The sequence below is a fragment of the Piliocolobus tephrosceles genome, chromosome 6 (assembly GCF_002776525.5).
Source record: "Piliocolobus tephrosceles isolate RC106 chromosome 6, ASM277652v3, whole genome shotgun sequence".
Classification (NCBI taxonomy): Eukaryota; Metazoa; Chordata; class Mammalia; order Primates; family Cercopithecidae; genus Piliocolobus; species Piliocolobus tephrosceles.
The window spans coordinates 101,740,543-101,758,624 of record NC_045439.1 but is presented as its reverse complement, the minus strand read 5'-3'; the positions used below and the strand labels follow the sequence as shown (position 1 = coordinate 101,758,624).

The 18,082-nt window shown below is 42.0% G+C and overlaps 1 protein-coding gene across 3 annotated transcripts in view; it reads left to right on the top strand.

The window, feature by feature from the left end:
* Window positions 1–18,082, top strand: part of TRIP4 (thyroid hormone receptor interactor 4) — a 71,420-nt gene that overhangs the window by 8,874 nt on the left and 44,464 nt on the right. For all 3 annotated transcript variants that reach the window (XM_023185310.2, XM_023185309.2, XM_023185311.2), the window contains exons 5-8: window positions 2,608–2,686; window positions 8,464–8,593; window positions 11,418–11,633; window positions 15,934–16,060. In XM_023185310.2, coding sequence (XP_023041078.1) covers window positions 2,608–2,686; window positions 8,464–8,593; window positions 11,418–11,633; window positions 15,934–16,060 — 552 coding nt within the window. The remainder of the gene's footprint in view (window positions 1–2,607; window positions 2,687–8,463; window positions 8,594–11,417; window positions 11,634–15,933; window positions 16,061–18,082) is intronic.

The window sequence follows — 18,082 nt, the reverse complement described above, 5'->3', positions numbered from 1 at the left end:
TTTTTCCCTAAAATATCCAGTGAACTCGAGTAGCAGGGATATGATTAGTTAGAAACCCAAGGTTAGGCCAGGCATGGTGGCGCACGCCTAAAGTCCCAACACTTTGGAAGTCCAAACCCTCCCAAGGCGGGTTTTGGGAGGCTGAGGTGGGAGGATCCCTTGAGCCCAGGAGTTTGAGAACAGCCTGGGCAATGTAGGAAGACCCTGTCTCTACAAAAAAAATATATTTTTTTAATTAGTTGGGGTGGTGTGGTGGTGCGCACCTGTGGTAGCAGTTACGTGAGGAGCTGAAGTGGGAGCGTCACATGATCCCAGGACATCCAGGCTGCGGTGAGAAAGCGAGTCCTTGTCTCAGAAGAAAGAAAGAAACCCCAGGTTATATCCTACTACTGAGGCCATTAATGAGAAGGGTTTTGAGAACATACATTGTTGAGAGATCCAAGTCTTCTTGTGTCAGATTAACTTTAAGAAAACTATAGGGCCTGAAATGTCAAAGTTTTTTGTCTAAGTCTTCAGTTCTGATGTGGCTCCTAGCCCTAGGAGAACAGAGACACTGTGACAGAATCCTCAGGTCATTATAGCTTCTATTTCCATGACACCACCTTGTCATAGCTCTGGTTTGTGTGAGAGAATGACCTCAAGAATGTAGTGATAATGACTCACAAAAACCCTTAATGAGCTATCTAGAAAGCTAATTTTACCAAGTTGAGCTGGCTGGCAGAAGCAGTGACATTTGGTGTTGGTAAAGGCATCCATTTTATATTACTTCATTTTCTCCTCTTTTCTGATGGGGCCCTTAATTTTTTCTTTTTTCTTTTTTTTTCGGGGATGGAGTCTTGCTCTGTCGCCCAGGCTGGAGTGCAGTGGTGTAATCTCAGCTCACTGTAACCTCCGCCTCCTGGGTTCAAGCAGTTCTCCTGTCTCAGCCTCCCTAGTAGCTGGGACAACAGGTGCACACCACCATGCCCGGCTAATTTTTTGTATTTTTAGTAGAGACAGGGTTTCACCATATTGGTCAAGCTGGTCTCGGAACTCCTGACCTCAGGTGATCTACCCTCCTCAGCCTCCCAAAGTGCTGGGATTACAGGTGTGAGCCACTGTGCCTAGTGAAACCCTTAATTTTTTCATATGCTCAGAATAAGCTGATAGACAATGGATGACCTGAAAAATGTAGTGTCTACTAATAAAAATGTCCATTAAATGGCAGTAAATCTCCTCCCATATGGAGCTTTCTCTTTAGAGCAAGCTCCTATAGCTGCTCTCAGGAATTCTGTATGTCATTGAGGCAACTACTGGGAAGTATTGTACAGTGTTTTCTCCTAGGTCCTTGAATCTTTTAGTTCAAGAAACAAAGTAATGTAAAGCAGATTGGCCTTGAGGTCTTTGTTTGTTTGTTTGTTTGTTTGTTTTTGAGACGGAGTCTCATTCTCTTGCCCAGCCTGGAGTGCAGTGGCTCACTGCAACTTCCACCTCCCAGCTTCAAGCAATTCTCCTGCCTCAGCCTCTCAAGTAGCTGGGATTACAGGTGCCCACTACCACGCCCAGCTAATTTTTGTATTTTTAGTAGAGACAGGGTTTCTCCATATTGACCAGGCTGATCTTGAACTCCTGACCTCAGGTGATCCACCTGCCTTGGCCTCCCAAAGTGCTGGGATTACAGGCGTGAACCACTGCACCTGTCCCTTGTTTGTTTTTTAGACAGTCTCAGGCCAGGCATGATGGCTTATGTCTGTAATCCCAGCAATTTGGGAGGCTGAGTTGGGAGGATGACTTGAGCCCGGGAGGTAGAGGTTGCAGTGAGCAGAGATGGTGCCACCGCACTCCCGTCTGGGTGACAAAGCCACACCCTGACTCAAAAAAAAAAAAAAAGAAAAAATATCGTACTTTCAAAGGATAAATCTTTCCCACTGTTGAGAATACTGGATAAAACATATGAGATTTTACCATAAAAAGTAACCCAGTTCTAATCATGAAGTCCAAATCTGACAAGAGAAGTTAATTATAAGAAGATGTCTTATTAAAAAGAACCAAAAGCCGGGTATGGTGGCTGATGCCTATAATCCCATTGCTTTCAGAGGCTGAGGAGGGAAGACTGTTTGAGCCCAGGAATTCAGGACCAGCCTGGGCAACCTGGCAAAACCCTGTATCTACAAAGAAGTCCCAGCTCCTGAGTAGCTGGGACTACAGGCACACACCACCATGCCAGGCTAATTTTTGTATTTTTTTGTTGAGATGGGATTTGGCCATGTTGCCCACGCTGGTCTCGAATTCCTGCGCTCAAGCAATCTGCCCACCTCAGCCTCCCAGAGTGCTGGGATTACAGTCATGAGCCACTGTGCCCAGCCTTTTTTTTTCTAAACCATTAAGTCATTCAAGGAGATGTGCAGTGATATAAGTTTTTTGTTTGGTTCATAAAAAAGAAATGGAAAGAGATCTGGAGAAAAACTCATTTGCATTTTTATATTTTGATGTGTTTGGATTAAAAAACACCAGTAGTCTCATAATTTTACCCCACCTAATGTGTAATTTCAGGTTACTTTTAGATATATCAAGAAAACAATATAATTTAACTATTGGATCACATGTCTTACTCTTATTATTTTACAGGTGTGTACTCATGAGGAACAAGATATTTTACAGCGTGACTCAAACAAAAGCCAGAAACTGCTAAAGAAACTCATGTCAGGTAGACAGCAATCTTCTAATTGGATGACTCGGATGATGGGTGTCTTGTTGCGTCTGTGGTTTTTTCTCTTTTCTGTATCCTGGAGTGCAAGATGCAGTTTATTCACTCATTCTCTGTTTTTTTTTGTTTTTTTGAGATAGAGTCTCACTCTTATCACCCAGGCTGGAGTGCAGTGTGCGATCTCGGCTCTCTGCAACTCTGCCTCCTAGACTCAAGTGATTCTCTTGCCTCAAACTTCTGAGTAGCTGGGATTGCAGGTGTGTGCCATCACGTGTGGCTAATATTTACTTTTTTTTTTTTGAGATGGAGTCTTGCTCTGTTGCCCAGGCTGCAGTGCAGTGGCGCTGATCTCAGCTCACTGCAACCTCTGCCTCTTGGGTTCAACTGATTCTCCAGCCTCAGCCTCCCAAGTAGCTGGGACTACTTGTGGTGGCGCATGCCACCACACCTGGCTAATTTTTTGTATTTTTAGTAGAGACGAGGTTTCACCATGTTAGCCAGGATGGTCTTGATGTCCCGACCTCGTCATCTGCCCACCTTGGCCTCCCAAAGTGCTGAGATTACAGGCGTAAGCCACTGCGCCCAGCCAATATTTACATTTTTTTAGTAGCGATGGGGTTTTGCCATGTTGGCCAGGTTGGTCTTGAACTCATTACCTCAAGTGATCCGCCTGCTTCGGCCTCCCAAAGCATTGGGATTACAGGTATGACCCACTGTGCCTGGCCTATTCACTCATTCTATAAGCATCTATTTTTTAGAAAAATTATTAAGACTACATAACATTAAACAGCAAAATAAATATTAGTATTACATTATAATCTAAAGAATAAAATTAATATTCTTGCGACCATACTTGTATAAATAACTGAATAAGTTAATAAAATGGAGAAAGGACAGCGCTTCTTGTAAAAGAATTCCAGTTAATAAAGTGCAAGAAATGAAAATACCAGAAAATCACAATTAGAACACCGCAGTAGTAACTGCCACAAGCATGATCCACCAATGGATACTGAAATTATTGTGTAAAAGTTTAAGAACAAGAGATTTACAATGTCATGAAAGACAAGATTGAAGAAATGTCACAGATTGGAGTAGACTAAGGATATATGTGACGACTAATTGCAGTATAGATCCAGTATTGGATCCTAGAACAGAAAAATGACATTAATGGAGAAAAAAATGTTAAAATCCAAATAGTTTGTTCATAGTGTTATACCAATGTTAATTTCTTATTTTTGATAATTATACTATGGTTTTGTAAGATAAGACAATAACATTAAAGGAAGCTATGTGAAGGTTATATAGGAACTCTACTTATTTTCTAATTATTTTGTATGCCTTTTATGCTTGAAACACACCTGACAAAAATAGTTAAGGACTTCCTTTTTTTTTTTTTTTTTTTTTTTTTTTTTTTTTTTTTGACGGAGTTCGCTCTTTTTGCCCAGGCTGGAGTGCAATGGTACAATCTCGGCTCACGGCAACCTCTGCCTCCCGGGTTCAAGCAATTCTCCTGCCTCAGCTTCCCGAGTAGCTGGGATTACAGGCATGTGCCACCACCCTGGCTAATTTTGTTTTTAGTAGAGACAGGGTTGCTCCATGTTGGTCACGCTGGTCTTGAACTCCCAACCTCAGGTGATCCACCCACCTCAGCCTCCCAAAGTGCTGGGATTACAGACGTGAGCCACCGTGCCCGGCCAACAATTTTTTTTTTTTTTTTTTTTTCTGAGACAGAGTTTTGCTCTTGTTGCCCAGGCTGGAGTGCAATGGCCCGATCCTGGCTCACTGCAACCTCCCCCACCTGGGTTCAAGCGATTCTCCTGCCTCAGCCTCTCGAGTAGCTGGGATTACAGGCGTGTGCCACCGTGCCTGGCCAATTTTTTTGTATTTTGAGTAGAGATGGGGTTTCCCCATATTGGCCAGGCTAGTCTGGAACTCCTGACCTCAGGTGATCCGCCCACGTCAACCTCCCGAAGTGCTGGGATTACAGGCGTGAGCCACCGCAGTCGGTCAGTTAAGGGCATTATTATTATTTATTTATTTATTTTTGAGAAGGAGTTTCTGTCTGTCTCCCAGGCTGGAGTGCAGTGTCGTGTTCTCGGCTCACTGCAAGCTCCGCCTCCCGGGTTCAGGCCATTCTCCTCCCTCAGCCTCCTGAGTAGCTGGGACTAGAGGCGCCCGCCACCACGCCCGGCTAACTTTTTTGTACAGACGGTGTTTCTTTTTTTTTTTTTTTTTTTTTGAGACGGAGTCTTGCTGTGTCGCCCAGGCTGGAGTACAGTGGCTGGATCTCAGCTCACTGCAACCTCCGCCTCCCGGGTTCACGCCATTCTCCTGCCTCAGCCTCCGGAGTAGCTGGGACCACAGGCGCCGGCCATCTCGCCCGGCTAATTTTTTGTATTTTTTTAGTAGAGACGGGGTTTCACCGTGTTAGTCAGGATGGTCTCGATCTCCTGACCTCGTGATCCGCCCGTCTCGGCCTCCCAAAGTGCTGGGATTACAGGCTTGAGCCACCGCGCCCGGCCAGTACAGACGGTGTTTCACCATGTTAGCCAGTATGGTCTCGATCTCCTGACCTTGTGATCCGCCTGCCTCGGCCTCCCAAAGTGCTGGGATTACAGGCGTGAGCCACCGCACCCCCCCTATTTTTAATTTTTTTAGAGGGAGTCTTGCTCTGTCGCCGGGGCTGGAGTGCAGTGGGCGATCTTGGCTCACTGCAACCTCCGCCTCCCGGGTTCAAGCGATTCTCTTGCCTCAGCCTCCCGAGTAGCTGGGACTACAGGCGTGCGCCACTATGCCCAGCTAAATTTTGTATTTTTAGTAGAGATGGAGTTTCACCAAGTTGGTTGGCCAGGATGGTCTTGATCTCTTGACTTCTTGATCTGCCCGCCTCGGCCACCCAAAGTGCTGGAATTACAGGCATGAGCCACCGTGCCCGGCAGTTAAGGACAGTATTAAAAGGAAAAACAATAACTCATTACCCACTACTTAACGCAAATATTTCATTTTGTTCCTGCCTTGGTTCATAGTACTTTTTGTTTTATATAGACAGATTGGTTAGGATTATAATGTAGTAATCTGTGTAAAAACATTTGTTTTTCCATTTTCCAACTAATTCATAATTAGCTGCTATCTTGCTATATATTCTTCATAATTGTTTTTAGTAGCTAAAAATAGTCTTTTAACTTGGTTTATTATAATATGATTATTTCCTAATTACTGGATATTTGTTTCCAAATTTTAAATAATATCACAAATCGTCACCTTTATTAAGATAGCTTTTGATTTATTTCCTTGTGATAAATTTCTAAGAATAATGTTACTATGTCAAATAATGTGATCTTTTTTTGACACTTGAGATGTGTTTGCCAGATTATTTTGTCCAAATATCGTAAATCGCTGGGCATGGTAGCTTATGCCTGTAATCCCAGCAATTTGGGAGGCTGAGACGGGTGGATCACCTGAGGTCGGGAGTTTGAAACCAGCCTGACCAATGTGGATAAACCCTGTCTGTACCAAAAATACAAAATTAGCCGGGCATGGTGGCACATGCCTGTAATCCCAGATACTTGAGAGGCTGAGGCTGGGAATTGCTTGAACCTGGGAGGCAGAGGTTGTGATGAGCCAAGATTGCACCATTGCACTCCAGCCTGGCAACAAAAGCAAAACTCCATCTCAAAAAAAAAAAAAAAATTCATACTTATCTATAGCAGTATTAGCATTGTACCCAGAAACCTGTTGACTCTTGAGTTTTGACATTTCAAATTTGTTTTAGTTGTAAAAGGCTGTAATTTTTTTTTAATTATTATTATTTTTTGTTTGTTTGTTTGAGACAGAGTCTCTGTCACCTAGGCTGGAGTTCAGTGATGTGCTCTCGGCTCACTGCAATTTCTGCTTCCCAGGTTCAAGCAATTCTCCTGCCTCAGCCTCCTGAGTAGCTGGGATTACAGGCGCCTGCCACCACACCCAGCTAATTTTCGCATTTTTAGTAGAGACAGAGTTTTGCCATGTTGGCCAGGCCTCCTGACCTCAGGTGATCCACCCACCTCGGCCTCCCATAGTGCTGGGATTACAGGCATGAGCCACTGTGCCGGCCTGTAATTTTATTATTAAAGAGGTTGCACATGCCTCTATATTTTTTTCAATTAGATGTTAAGGTAATCATTCTGAGAAAAAATGGTTCTGATTCTACGTACTCTCCTTGTTTGTTCGTTTTTAGACAGTCTCTGTCAGGCTGGAGTACATTGGTATGAACACATTTTACTGCAGCAATTCTCCTGCCTCAGCCTCCCAAGTAGCTGGGTCTACAGACATGTACCACCGTGTCTGGCTAATTTTTAAATTGTTTTTACAGATGGGCTCTCATCATGTTGCCCAGGCTAGTCTTGAACTCCTAGACTCAAGTGATCCTCCCACCTCAGCCTCCCAAAGTGTTGCAATTACAGGAGTGAGCCACTGCACCCAGCCACCTAACCCATTTTGGATCTTGGGTGTATCATAATCTATGGCTCTCTTTTCTGGGATATATAAATTTATAATATGCTGTCAAAGAAGATAGCACAACTGTGGAATCAATGTTGGCTTTAGAGTTATACTTGAGCTCAGATTTTGTTTCTAGGGTCTAATTTCTTTCTTTTTTTTTTTTTTTTTTTTTTTGAGATGGAGTCTTGCTCTGTCGCCCAGGCTGGAGTGCAGTGGCACGGTCTCGGCTCACTGCAAGCGCCGAACCCTGGGTTCACGCCATTCTCCTGCCTCAGCCTCCCAAGTAGCTGGGACTACAGGTGCCCGCCACAACGCCTGGCTATTTTTTTGTATTTTTAGTGGAAACAGGGTTTCACCGTGTTAGCCAGGATGGTCTCGAACCTCAGCCCCCCAAAGTGCTGGGATTATGGGCGTGAGCCACCGTGCCCGGCCGCTTGTCTAATTTCTAACTGTGTGAACTCAGTAAATTTATAGTCATCTCTGAACTTCAGTTACTTTATCTGTAAAATAAAGATAATACAAACTGTCTTACAGGATTATTGTGAAAATTAAATAACATGTGTACTAAGTGCCTCAGCATTTAGCAGGTTCTCATTAAACTGAAACTGTTCATTTCTGCCCCTTTTGTGAAATTTTCTTTTTTCTTCCATTATTTATTGTTTAGTTTTGATAATATAAAAGTATATTTAGGCTGGTGTGGTGGATCATGTTTGGAATCCCAGTACTTTGAGAGGCTGAGTTGGGAAGATTGCTTGAAGCCTGGACTTTGAGACAGTGTGGGCAACATAGTGAGACCCCCTTTCTACAGAAATTTAAAAATTCAGACACAATGGCATGTGCCTGTTGTCTCAGCTACTCAGGAGGCTGAGGTGAGAGGATCGCTTGAGCCTAAGTTTGAGACTGCAGTGAGCTATGATCACACCACTGCACTCCAGACTGGGCAACAGCATTAGATCCTATCTTGAAAAAACGTATATTTAAAGGTAATATTCAGCAAATTTTTTCACTAAGAAGGCATTTTTATGTCACATTCTTAAATACTTTGGTGCCCTTAGTGAACCAAATTTTTATAAAGGAAGAAAAGATCCCTACCATTTATTGAAAACCTGTCATGTGTCAAGCACTGCTTAATGCTGTACAAGTAAGTCCTGGACTGTGTACTTGTTTTCCGTTGAAATGAAGGCTCCAGGCCATCAGGCCAGAACCAGATCTTCTGATGTCTTGTTCTTTGTTGCACACTGGTACAACTAATTTGTATTTAGAGGCTGACACCATTTGACTTCCTTATTGAATTTCAGGGGTGGAGAATTCTGGAAAGGTGGACATCTCTACCAAGGACCTTCTTCCTCATCAAGAATTGCGAATTAAGTCTGGTCTGGAGAAGGCTATCAAGCATAAAGACAAACTGTTAGAGTTTGACAGAACTAGGTATGAAAGGGTTAGAATAACAAATGCTAAGAAATAAACTAGTCCACAGATTCTGGCCATTATTTTGGTACTCGATACCTTCTCAAAGTGGAGTGTGAAAGAGTTTATAGCAAAAGAAGAGCTGGATGCTCTACATAGGAGGCCTACATCTTGTTTTTTAATCCATGTTTGAGTAATATAGGCTCCCACCAAAAGAATCCTGTCCCATAGCATTTTTTGATTCCTGGTAAATGTTAGTCTATTCCCTGGACAGTTGATGTGAGTTGACATAATTCACCACTTGTTTTACTTGTAGCCATTCATTCAGTCACCTGTATTAGAGTACCTATTATGTGCAAACTGTTAGGCTGGGCTCTGGAGAATCTATAAGGAATTGCCTCTGGGAGAACATAGGTTATGCCCTATCATAGGAAGGCATGATTTACCCTTCTCCTTTCCTTTGACTAAATTTGTTTTTTGATTCAATAATCAGTATATTAAAATACAACTAAATTAACGTTATATTCCTGCATTATTATTGTTTAGCCCATTGACTTCTCTTTATGAGATAGATTTATGATAATTCTGTTTTTGACTTCCTCTTTATTTTTTTCTTTTGAACAAAATATTCGTTGAAAACCAGTTGGTGGTAAAAAATGTTTGGAGAGGATTTATATGTTTCCTTCTCAAATGACTGTGAGGGTCCTCAGAGAGACTCTGAATCTCTTGTAACCTGAGAGTCTATTCCTGGCATTGTAATCTTTTGATGAGACATTCCTGCTACTTTCAAACCATTTGCTATGAATACATGAGATCAGATTTAGAAAACTATTCCTTAAATAAACCCATCACAAGGTGTGTAACTCATATTCACTCTTCATCCTTTCAGTATCACATTTCACCATACTCAGTAAAACGTAGTTTTAGAATAGACATGGAGGCCGGGCGCGGCGGCTCACGCCTGTAATCCCAGCACTTTGGGAGGCCGAGGCGGATGGATCACGAGGTCCGGAGATCCAGACCATCCTGGCTAACACGGTGAAACCCCGTCTCTACTAAAAATACAAAAAAATTAGCCGAGCGTAGTGGCGGGCACCTGTAGTCCCAGCTACTCAGGAGGCTAAGGCAGGAGAATGGTGTGAACCCAGGAGGCGGAGGTTGCAGTGAGCTGAGATCGTGCCACTGCACTCTAGCCTAGGTGACAGAGCAAGACTCTGTCTCAAAAAAAAAAAAAAGAGAGAAATGGAATGCACTTCTTGATCAACAGAAACTGGAAAAGGGTCTCTCCCTATTATTGCTGCTTTGCTGGTGTGTTCATGGGTACCAGTTTCATTATCTAGGTTTTTGTATAAGACCAATTTCCACCAGGCACAGTGGCTCACGCCTGTAAGCCTAACATTTTGGGAGGCCAAGGCAGACGGATTGTTTGAACCTGAAAGTTTGAGAGTAGCCTGGACAACATAGCAAAACCCCATCTGTACAAAAAATACAGAAATTACCTAGGCATAATGTCACATGCCTGTAATCCCAACTACTTGGGAGGCTGAGGTGGGAAGATCGATTGAGACTGGGAGGTGGAGGTTACAGTGAGCTGAGATTAATCCAGTGCACTCCAGCCTGGGTGTCATAGCGAGATTGTCTCAAAAAAAAAAAAAAAAAAATTTCTTCCAGAGTACTGTTAAAAATGTTTCTATTCTAAGTCTGCTTTATTTTTGTTTTATTTTTGTGTGTATGATCCGCCAGCCTCAGTCTCCCAAAGTGCTGGAATTACAGGTGTGAGCCACCGCGCCTGGCCTAAGAAGACAGTTTTTTTACAATTCTAGCTGAGTATGAAAATTTGAAGTCAACATATGAATCTAACGTCAGTATTTCACTTATGTCTATTTATGTCACTATTTGTAATTATGGGGAAACTTAATCTTAACTGGATTTATGACATTGGAGTAATCACTCAACTTCTGTGAGCCCCAGGCTTATTATATGTAGAATGAGAGAATTAGACCATCAAGATTGCTTCCAGTTTTTAGTTTCTCTGTCAGTACGATCTTAGAAAATAGGCCTGACTATCATATCTTGGAACTTGGCCCCAGTGCATTAGTGAGAGCCTGCAAAGTGGGGTATAGGTAATACCATATAGTATAGGGTAATAGAATGTCTTAAGAGTAAAAAGTTGACCAGGCGCAGTGACTCACACCTGTAATCCTAGCACTTTGGGAGGCCAAGGTGGGTGGATCACGAGACCAGGAGTTCAAGACCAGCCTGGCCAAGATGGTGAAACCCCATCCCTACTAAAAATACAAAAATTAGCCAGGCATGGTGTCGCACCTGTAATCCCAGCCACTTGGGAGGCTGAGGCAGAGAATTGCTTGAACTGAGGAGGCAGTCATGCCACTGCACTCCAGCCTGGGCGACAGAGCAAGACTTTGTTTCAAAAAAAAAAGAAAAAAGTAGTTAAGCTACAGAACTGAGACTTCAGCAAACTCCAGTAAGCAAATAAGCCTAGGAAGAATAGACTGGATCCCAGTTACAGAGGGACTAGGATACTTAGTAAGCTGTCAGACATGAACTCAGATGCAGCAAAACTAGGCTGAAGCCCAGCTTTCAGAAGGTAGAGGCTGGACTAATATGAAAGGTAGAAGGAAAATGGATTATGGTGCTGTGTCTTTTCTTGCCTGAAGTTGAGATAAGTTCTAAGAGCTGAGCCTACACTGGAAATAAAACATATGCAGAGCTTGACTTGATTTTGGAACATATTTGAGATATTAAGCTACCTTGCAACTGTTTTCCAATAATCGGTCCTTATTTGTCAACAGATGACCTAATTACCATGTTCCCTTTTTCTCAGTATTCGAAGGACCCAAGTCATTGATGATGAGTCAGATTACTTTGCCAGTGATTCTAACCAATGGTTGTCCAAACTTGAGCGGGAAACCTTGCAGAAGCGAGAGGAGGAGCTGAGAGAACTTCGACACGCCTCTCGACTTTCTAAGAAGGTCACCATTGACTTTGCAGGAAGGAAGATCCTGGAAGAAGAAAATTCACTAGCAGAATATCATAGCAGGTGAGTGAGCAGCACTAGGAAGGGTGTCAAAGAAGGAATAGGTTGACCATAAAGGATTTTCCCTTTCTAGTGGATCTTTTATTTTTGTTGATTTAAAAAATGTGTTTATTTGGAATGGAAAGCATGTAAGAATAGCTAAGAAAAAGTTTTTAAATGAACACTCCTACCAGATAATTACTGATTTTTGTCGGGTTTTTTTTGAGATGGAGTCTCGCTTTGTTGCCCAGGCTGGAGCACAGTGACCCGATCTTGGCTCACTGCAACCTCCGCTCCTGGGTTCAAGCCATTCTCCTACTTCAGCCCCTTGAGTAGCTGGGATTACAGGTGCCCGCCACCATGCCCAGCTAATTTTTGTATTTTTAGTAGAGACAGGTTTTCACCATGTTGGCCAGGCTGGTCTCAAACCCCTGACCTCAAGTGATCCACCTGCCTCAGCCTCCCAAGTTGCTGGGATTATAGGCATGAGTCACTGTGCCCAGCAAAAAAAAATTTTTAAAACAATGAGATATAGTTTGGGCACAGAAATAGATTAATGAAACAGAATCCAGAAAGAGATTGGTATGTTTATATTGTGTGTGTATGTGTGCACAGGTGTGTGTGTATATATATGTGAGTTTAGTAATCAATAAAGCTAACATTTTTAGTCACTAAAGAAATAATTAAAATTGTTATTTTGAAATAATTGCCCATTTGTAAAAAAATCTAGGTAATGTCTCTACCTCAAACCATTCTATGATGCTGTAATAAGTTTCACTAAAGAGTTAAATATAAATAATACAAAGGGATCAGAAAGAAATACAGAATCATAGGAGAACATAATTATAGTCTTGGTGTGATAAAGCTCTTCCGAAGCAAGATACAAAATCTTGAAGTCATGACTACATAAGATATTTTAAATAAAAAGACAGTACCAAGTTGGAAGAAAGTATTTTAAGTGGTTTTAACAGTCAAAGGAGCAATATCCATACTATATAAGTAAGAACTCTAGCAAATTAAAAGAAAATGACCAAAAACTCCAGCAGAAAAATGGACAAAAACTAAGAACAAACAATTTACAAGTGGGGACGTACAAATAGCCAATAACATTTGAAAAGATGTTCAACTAGCCATCAGGAAATACGGATTTAAAAACATAGTATATCAGGTTTTTTTGGCGCATCAAATTTGGCTTAAATTTTTTTAAAAAAAATACTGCATATTGTGTAGTTATAGGAAAATGGGGATATTCTGTTACTGTGAATGGGAGTATTAAAATGGTGTAGCCTACATACTGTATGATTTTAACTATTCAGTAGTTTTCAGGGATTAGAAGAGAGGGAGGAATAAATAGAAGGAGCACAGAGAAGATTTTTAAGGCAGTGAAACTACTCTGTGTGTAATTATAATGGTAAATATATGTCATTATAAATTTGTCCAAATCCATAAATTGTACAACACCAGGAGTGAACGCTAATGTAAACCATGGCTTTTGGGTGATAATGATGTGTCAGTGTAGGTTGATCAGTTGTAACAAATGTACCACTCTGGTGAGGGATGTTAATAATGGCGGAGCCTATGTATTTGGGAGGTCTTGCGGAATGTGGATGACCTCTGTATGTTCCTCTCAGTTTTGCTCTGAACCTAAAGCTGATCTAAAAAATAAAGCCTAAGGCTGGGTGCAGTGGCTCACACCTGTAATTTCAGCACTTTGGGGAGGTCAGGGTGGGAGGATCACTTGAGGCCAGGAGTTCAAGACCAGCCTGGGCAACATATTGAGACCCCACCTTAAAAATAAAGTCTATTAGGCCGGGTGTGGTGGCTCCAGCCTGTAATTGCAGCACTTTGGGAGGCCTAGGCAGGCAGATCACAAGGTCAAAGAGTTCGAGACCAGCCTGGCCAATATGGTGAAACCCTGTCTCTACTGAAAATACAAAAATTAGCCGGGAGTGGTGGTGGACGCCTGTAGTCCCAGCTACTCGGGAGGCTGAGGCAGGAGAATCACTTGAACCTGGGAGGTAGAGGTGGTAGTGAGCCAACATCGGGCCACTGCACTCCAGCCTGGGAGACAGAGCAAGACTCCGTCTAAAAAAAAAAAAAAAAAAGAAAAAACAAAAAATAAAGTATATTAACATAAATACATAAACAAAAAAGTTACAACTTTTTAGAAGATAATATTTAAATTGTGCATTCTTTGACTTATCAGCTACACACCAGATATCAATATAACAATTTCCTTTTCCCTTGTCAAAGATGTTTAAAAAATATTTGCCATTCTGAGACATGAAAAATGATATTTCATTCTAATTTTTATTCACATTCCTTTGCTTTAGTTGTATGCTAGTAAGTTTGGGAGTTCTAAAACTGTGTTCATTTGCTTTTTTATTATTTCTTTTATAGATTCTAGAGTTCTGGATATACTTATCATTATACTGTGTCAAATCTATTCCCCTCTTTCAGACCTCACTGTCCCCACCCTATTTTAGACTCACCTCATCGTACAAATTCTTATACTTTTTAAAGGCTTCAGACCTTTGTTTCTGATTTTTCCTTGGTTTGGAAATTTCTCCCCCAATCTTTGCGTTTCACATACCTACCTCTCCCTTGAACCTACATGATACAACATGTTGGATGAAGGAATAATAACCACTAAACGGATTGTGCCTGTTTCATAGTAATTATTACATCCCCTCATGTATGATTCATCATCTGTACGGCTGTCTTAAATCTGCCACTTGGATTGAAAGCCTCTTAAAAAAAAACAAAAAAGAAAGCCTCTTGAAGGCAGGAACAGTGTCTTCCCCACCTTTTAAGCTGCCTTACATATAAGATATTCCTAACCAACATATATTGAATTGAACTGAAGATCAAGTTTAGCCTTTCCTGTTAGTTGAAGCTTTTCATTATGTTGTGCCTCAGAATTATTATTGTTATCCACAAACGTTTGTCAAGCATCCAACAGGAGCATTGAATAGAGTAGCAAGTACTGTAGAGCTATAGAATGAATTAAGATAGGGTTCCTTCAGGGCTTATGATCTCTTACGAACTAACCAGTAGGTTTCCACAATCTTTAAATGAAAATCATCACATTCTTTCATAGGTTTAGAGCCAGATATCCAGTGCCAACATCATAGGCACGGGATAACATGGGATATATCCAATGGTTGTTTAGATAGTGGGTAATATAGGACCTTAGAGAAAGGATTAAGCATTTTTGTGCTGGGCCAGTAGGGTACCTCTTTGTAACTTCTGAGCCTTTAAGCAAAGATAGAATGCAGACCAGTGAGAAGGAGTGGAGAAAGGACTGCTGAGTAGGCAGAGGAATAACTGTGTAGGTTGTATTGAGAAGATGAGCTGCCATAGAATACTCTTCTGTGGGTCAGGGTATTCCTAGGCAACTTTTTTTTTTTTTTTTCTTTTTGTGACAGGGCCTTATTGACTATTGCCCAAGCTGGAGGGCAGTGGCACCTCGAACTCCTGGGCTCAAGAGATCCTCCCATCTCATCCTCCCAAGTAGCTGGGACTACAGGTGTGAGCCACCACGCCCAGCTAATTTATTTTTTGTAGATCCAGGGTCTCTCTATGTTGCCCAAGCTGGTCTCAAACTCCAGGCCTCAAGTGATCCTCCCTCTTTGGCCTATGATAACTCCAGGCCTCAAGTGATCCTCCCTCTTTGGCCTATGATAGTGTTGGAATTACAGGTATGAGCCACCACTCCTGACCTCTAGGCAGCTTTTCTGGTCTTGGCCTGTTTAATGATCTTGTTGAGCAGGTGAATGACTGTAGCGTGCCCTGTGTATTTTCTTGGTATTCTGGAACTTTATTTTATTTTATTTTATTTTTTGAGACAGAATCTCGCTCTATTGCCCAGGTTGGAGTGCAGTGGCACAATCTTGGCTCACTGCAACCTCCTCCTTGCAGTTTCAAGTGATTCTCCTGCCTCAGCCTCCCAAGTAGCTGGGACTACAGGCGTGTGCTACCATGCTAAACTAATTTTTGTATTTTTAGTAGAGACGGGGTTTCACCATATTGGCCAGGATGGTCTCAATCTCTTGACCTTGTGATCCACCCACCTTGGCCTCCCAAAGTGCTGGAATTACAGGTGTGAGCCACTGTGCCTAGACATTCTGGAACATTTATTAACTCATATTCCTTAGGGTTTTTGGTATGAGAAGGGGTTGGAGTGGGGAGTAGGGAAGGTCATCCATAGACTCCTCTTTATATTCCAAATTTCATTACTATTAAAGCATTTTATGTTGGTGGTAAGGACATTCTGAGCATAGAACATTACCAATTGTTGCATCCTTTTGGTTTATTATCACAGACTAGATGAGACAATACAGGCCATTGCCAATGGAACCTTGAACCAGCCACTGACCAAATTGGATAGATCTTCTGAAGAGCCTTTGGGAGTTCTGGTAAATCCCAACATGTACCAGTCCCCTCCCCAGGTTAGTGGACCTTTGCTCTAACTGTTAATAAGAGAAGTTTGGCCCTAAATTTGCCTTCTTTTAAGTATGTATATTTCATAGACTTTAGATACCAATCAGCTGTCTCAACACACCTGCCAACCTTATTCTCTGGCCCATGTTTTTTCCATTTTTATTGTAGTACTTCTGACAAATGGACTTGTTTTATCTTCCAAGTGTTTCCCGAGAAAGAGTTTTGTTAAGTACTATAGAAATTTAGACAAAAATACCATGGTCGTTTCGTTAATGTTTTTATTTTATTTTATTTATTTATTTCTTTTTTTTGAGACGGAGTCTCACTCTGTCGCCCAGGCTGGAGTGCAGTGGCGCGATCTCGGCTCACTGCATGCTCCGCCTCCCGGGTTCACACCATTCTCCTGCCTCAGCCTCCCGAGTAGCTGGGACTACAGGCGCCCACCACCACACCCGGCTAATTTTTTGTATTTTTTAGTAGAGATGGGGTTTCACCGTGTTAGCCAGGATGGTCTAGATCTCCTGACCTCATGATCCACCTACCTCGGCCTCCCAAAGTGCTGGGATTACAGACATGAGCCACTGCACCCGGTCCCTTTATCTTTTATAGAATATGGGTAGTCCCATAGAGTGGTGTTTTGAATTAATTTATCAATTCACTCATTATCATTATCCTTTGTTTTACCATCCAGTATATTGAAACTCTACTGTGGATAAGCACAATAATAAGTGATCAAGCAGACACTGATTCTATCCTCAAATAACTCACAAACTAGTAGGGGTAAAGATCTATGTAAGCAGCTCTAATAAATGCTAATACAGTGTAAGTATTAAGTGCTGTGGAAATCCAGAGGAGCGGGAGACTGCTGCTAGCTGAGGGCATTCAATGGGTTTTATAGGGAAGCTGGCATTCATTAAAAGTTAGTATTCACCGGGCGCACTTTGGGAGGCCGAGGCGGGCAGATAGCTTGAGCCTGGGAGTTCTAGACCAGCCTGAGCAACATGGCGAAACCCCGTCTCTACTAAAAATACAAAAATTAGCTGGGCATGGTGGCGTGGTGCCTGTAGTCCCAGCTACTTAGGAGGCTGAGTTGGGAGAATCACCTGAGCCCAGGAGGCAGAGGTTGCAGTGAGCTATGATCATGCCACTGCACTCCAGCCTGGGCAACAGAGCGAGACCCTGTCTCAAAAAAAAAAAAAAGTAAATATTTGAGAAAAATGTATGTTTGGGAATGGTGGAGAAAAAAATTGCAGGCAGAATGAATTGTAGGAACAAGGGCTTGTATACATAAAAACATGGTATATAGATATAGGAATTTCCAAGCACACAAATCTGGAGAGGGAATTCCAGGTAGAAGGTACAACACGTACAAAGGCTCAGCAGCTTGAGAGCATTGCGGGTTTGAGAGCATTGCGAATCACAAATAATTAACTATTGTTATGGACTGGTAAGTGTATTAGTTTCCCAGGGCTGCTGTAACAAAGTACCACAAACTAGGTGACTTAAAACAACAGAAATTTATTCTCCCACACCTGGGGACTAAAAGCCTGAAATCAGGGTGTTGAAAAGACTACATTCCCTCCAAAGGCTTTACAGGAGAATGCTTCCTTACCTCTTTAAGCTTCTGGTGGCTCTAGGTGTCTTTTGCCTTGTAGCTCATCACTCTAATCTCTGCCTCTGTCTTCATATAGACTTCTTCCCTGTGTGTGTCTCTGTCACTGTGTGCCCTCTCCTCTTACAAGGATACAAGTCATTGGATTTAGGGCCTACTATAATCCAATATAACCTCACCTTAAACTGATTACATCTGTAAAGACTATTTCCAAGTAAGGTTGTATTCACAGATTCTATCTAGGTGGACATTGATTTTAGGGGATACTACTCAACCCAGTACAGTAAGCAACATCTGATCATGAAAGATTTTTTATCTTATGCTAATGAGTTTAGGTTTTGTCCTAAAGTAGGCAGTGAAGGGTTCTGGAAGAATTTTAACAGAAGATTGGCATGGCTTCCATGCCTACGTAGAGAAT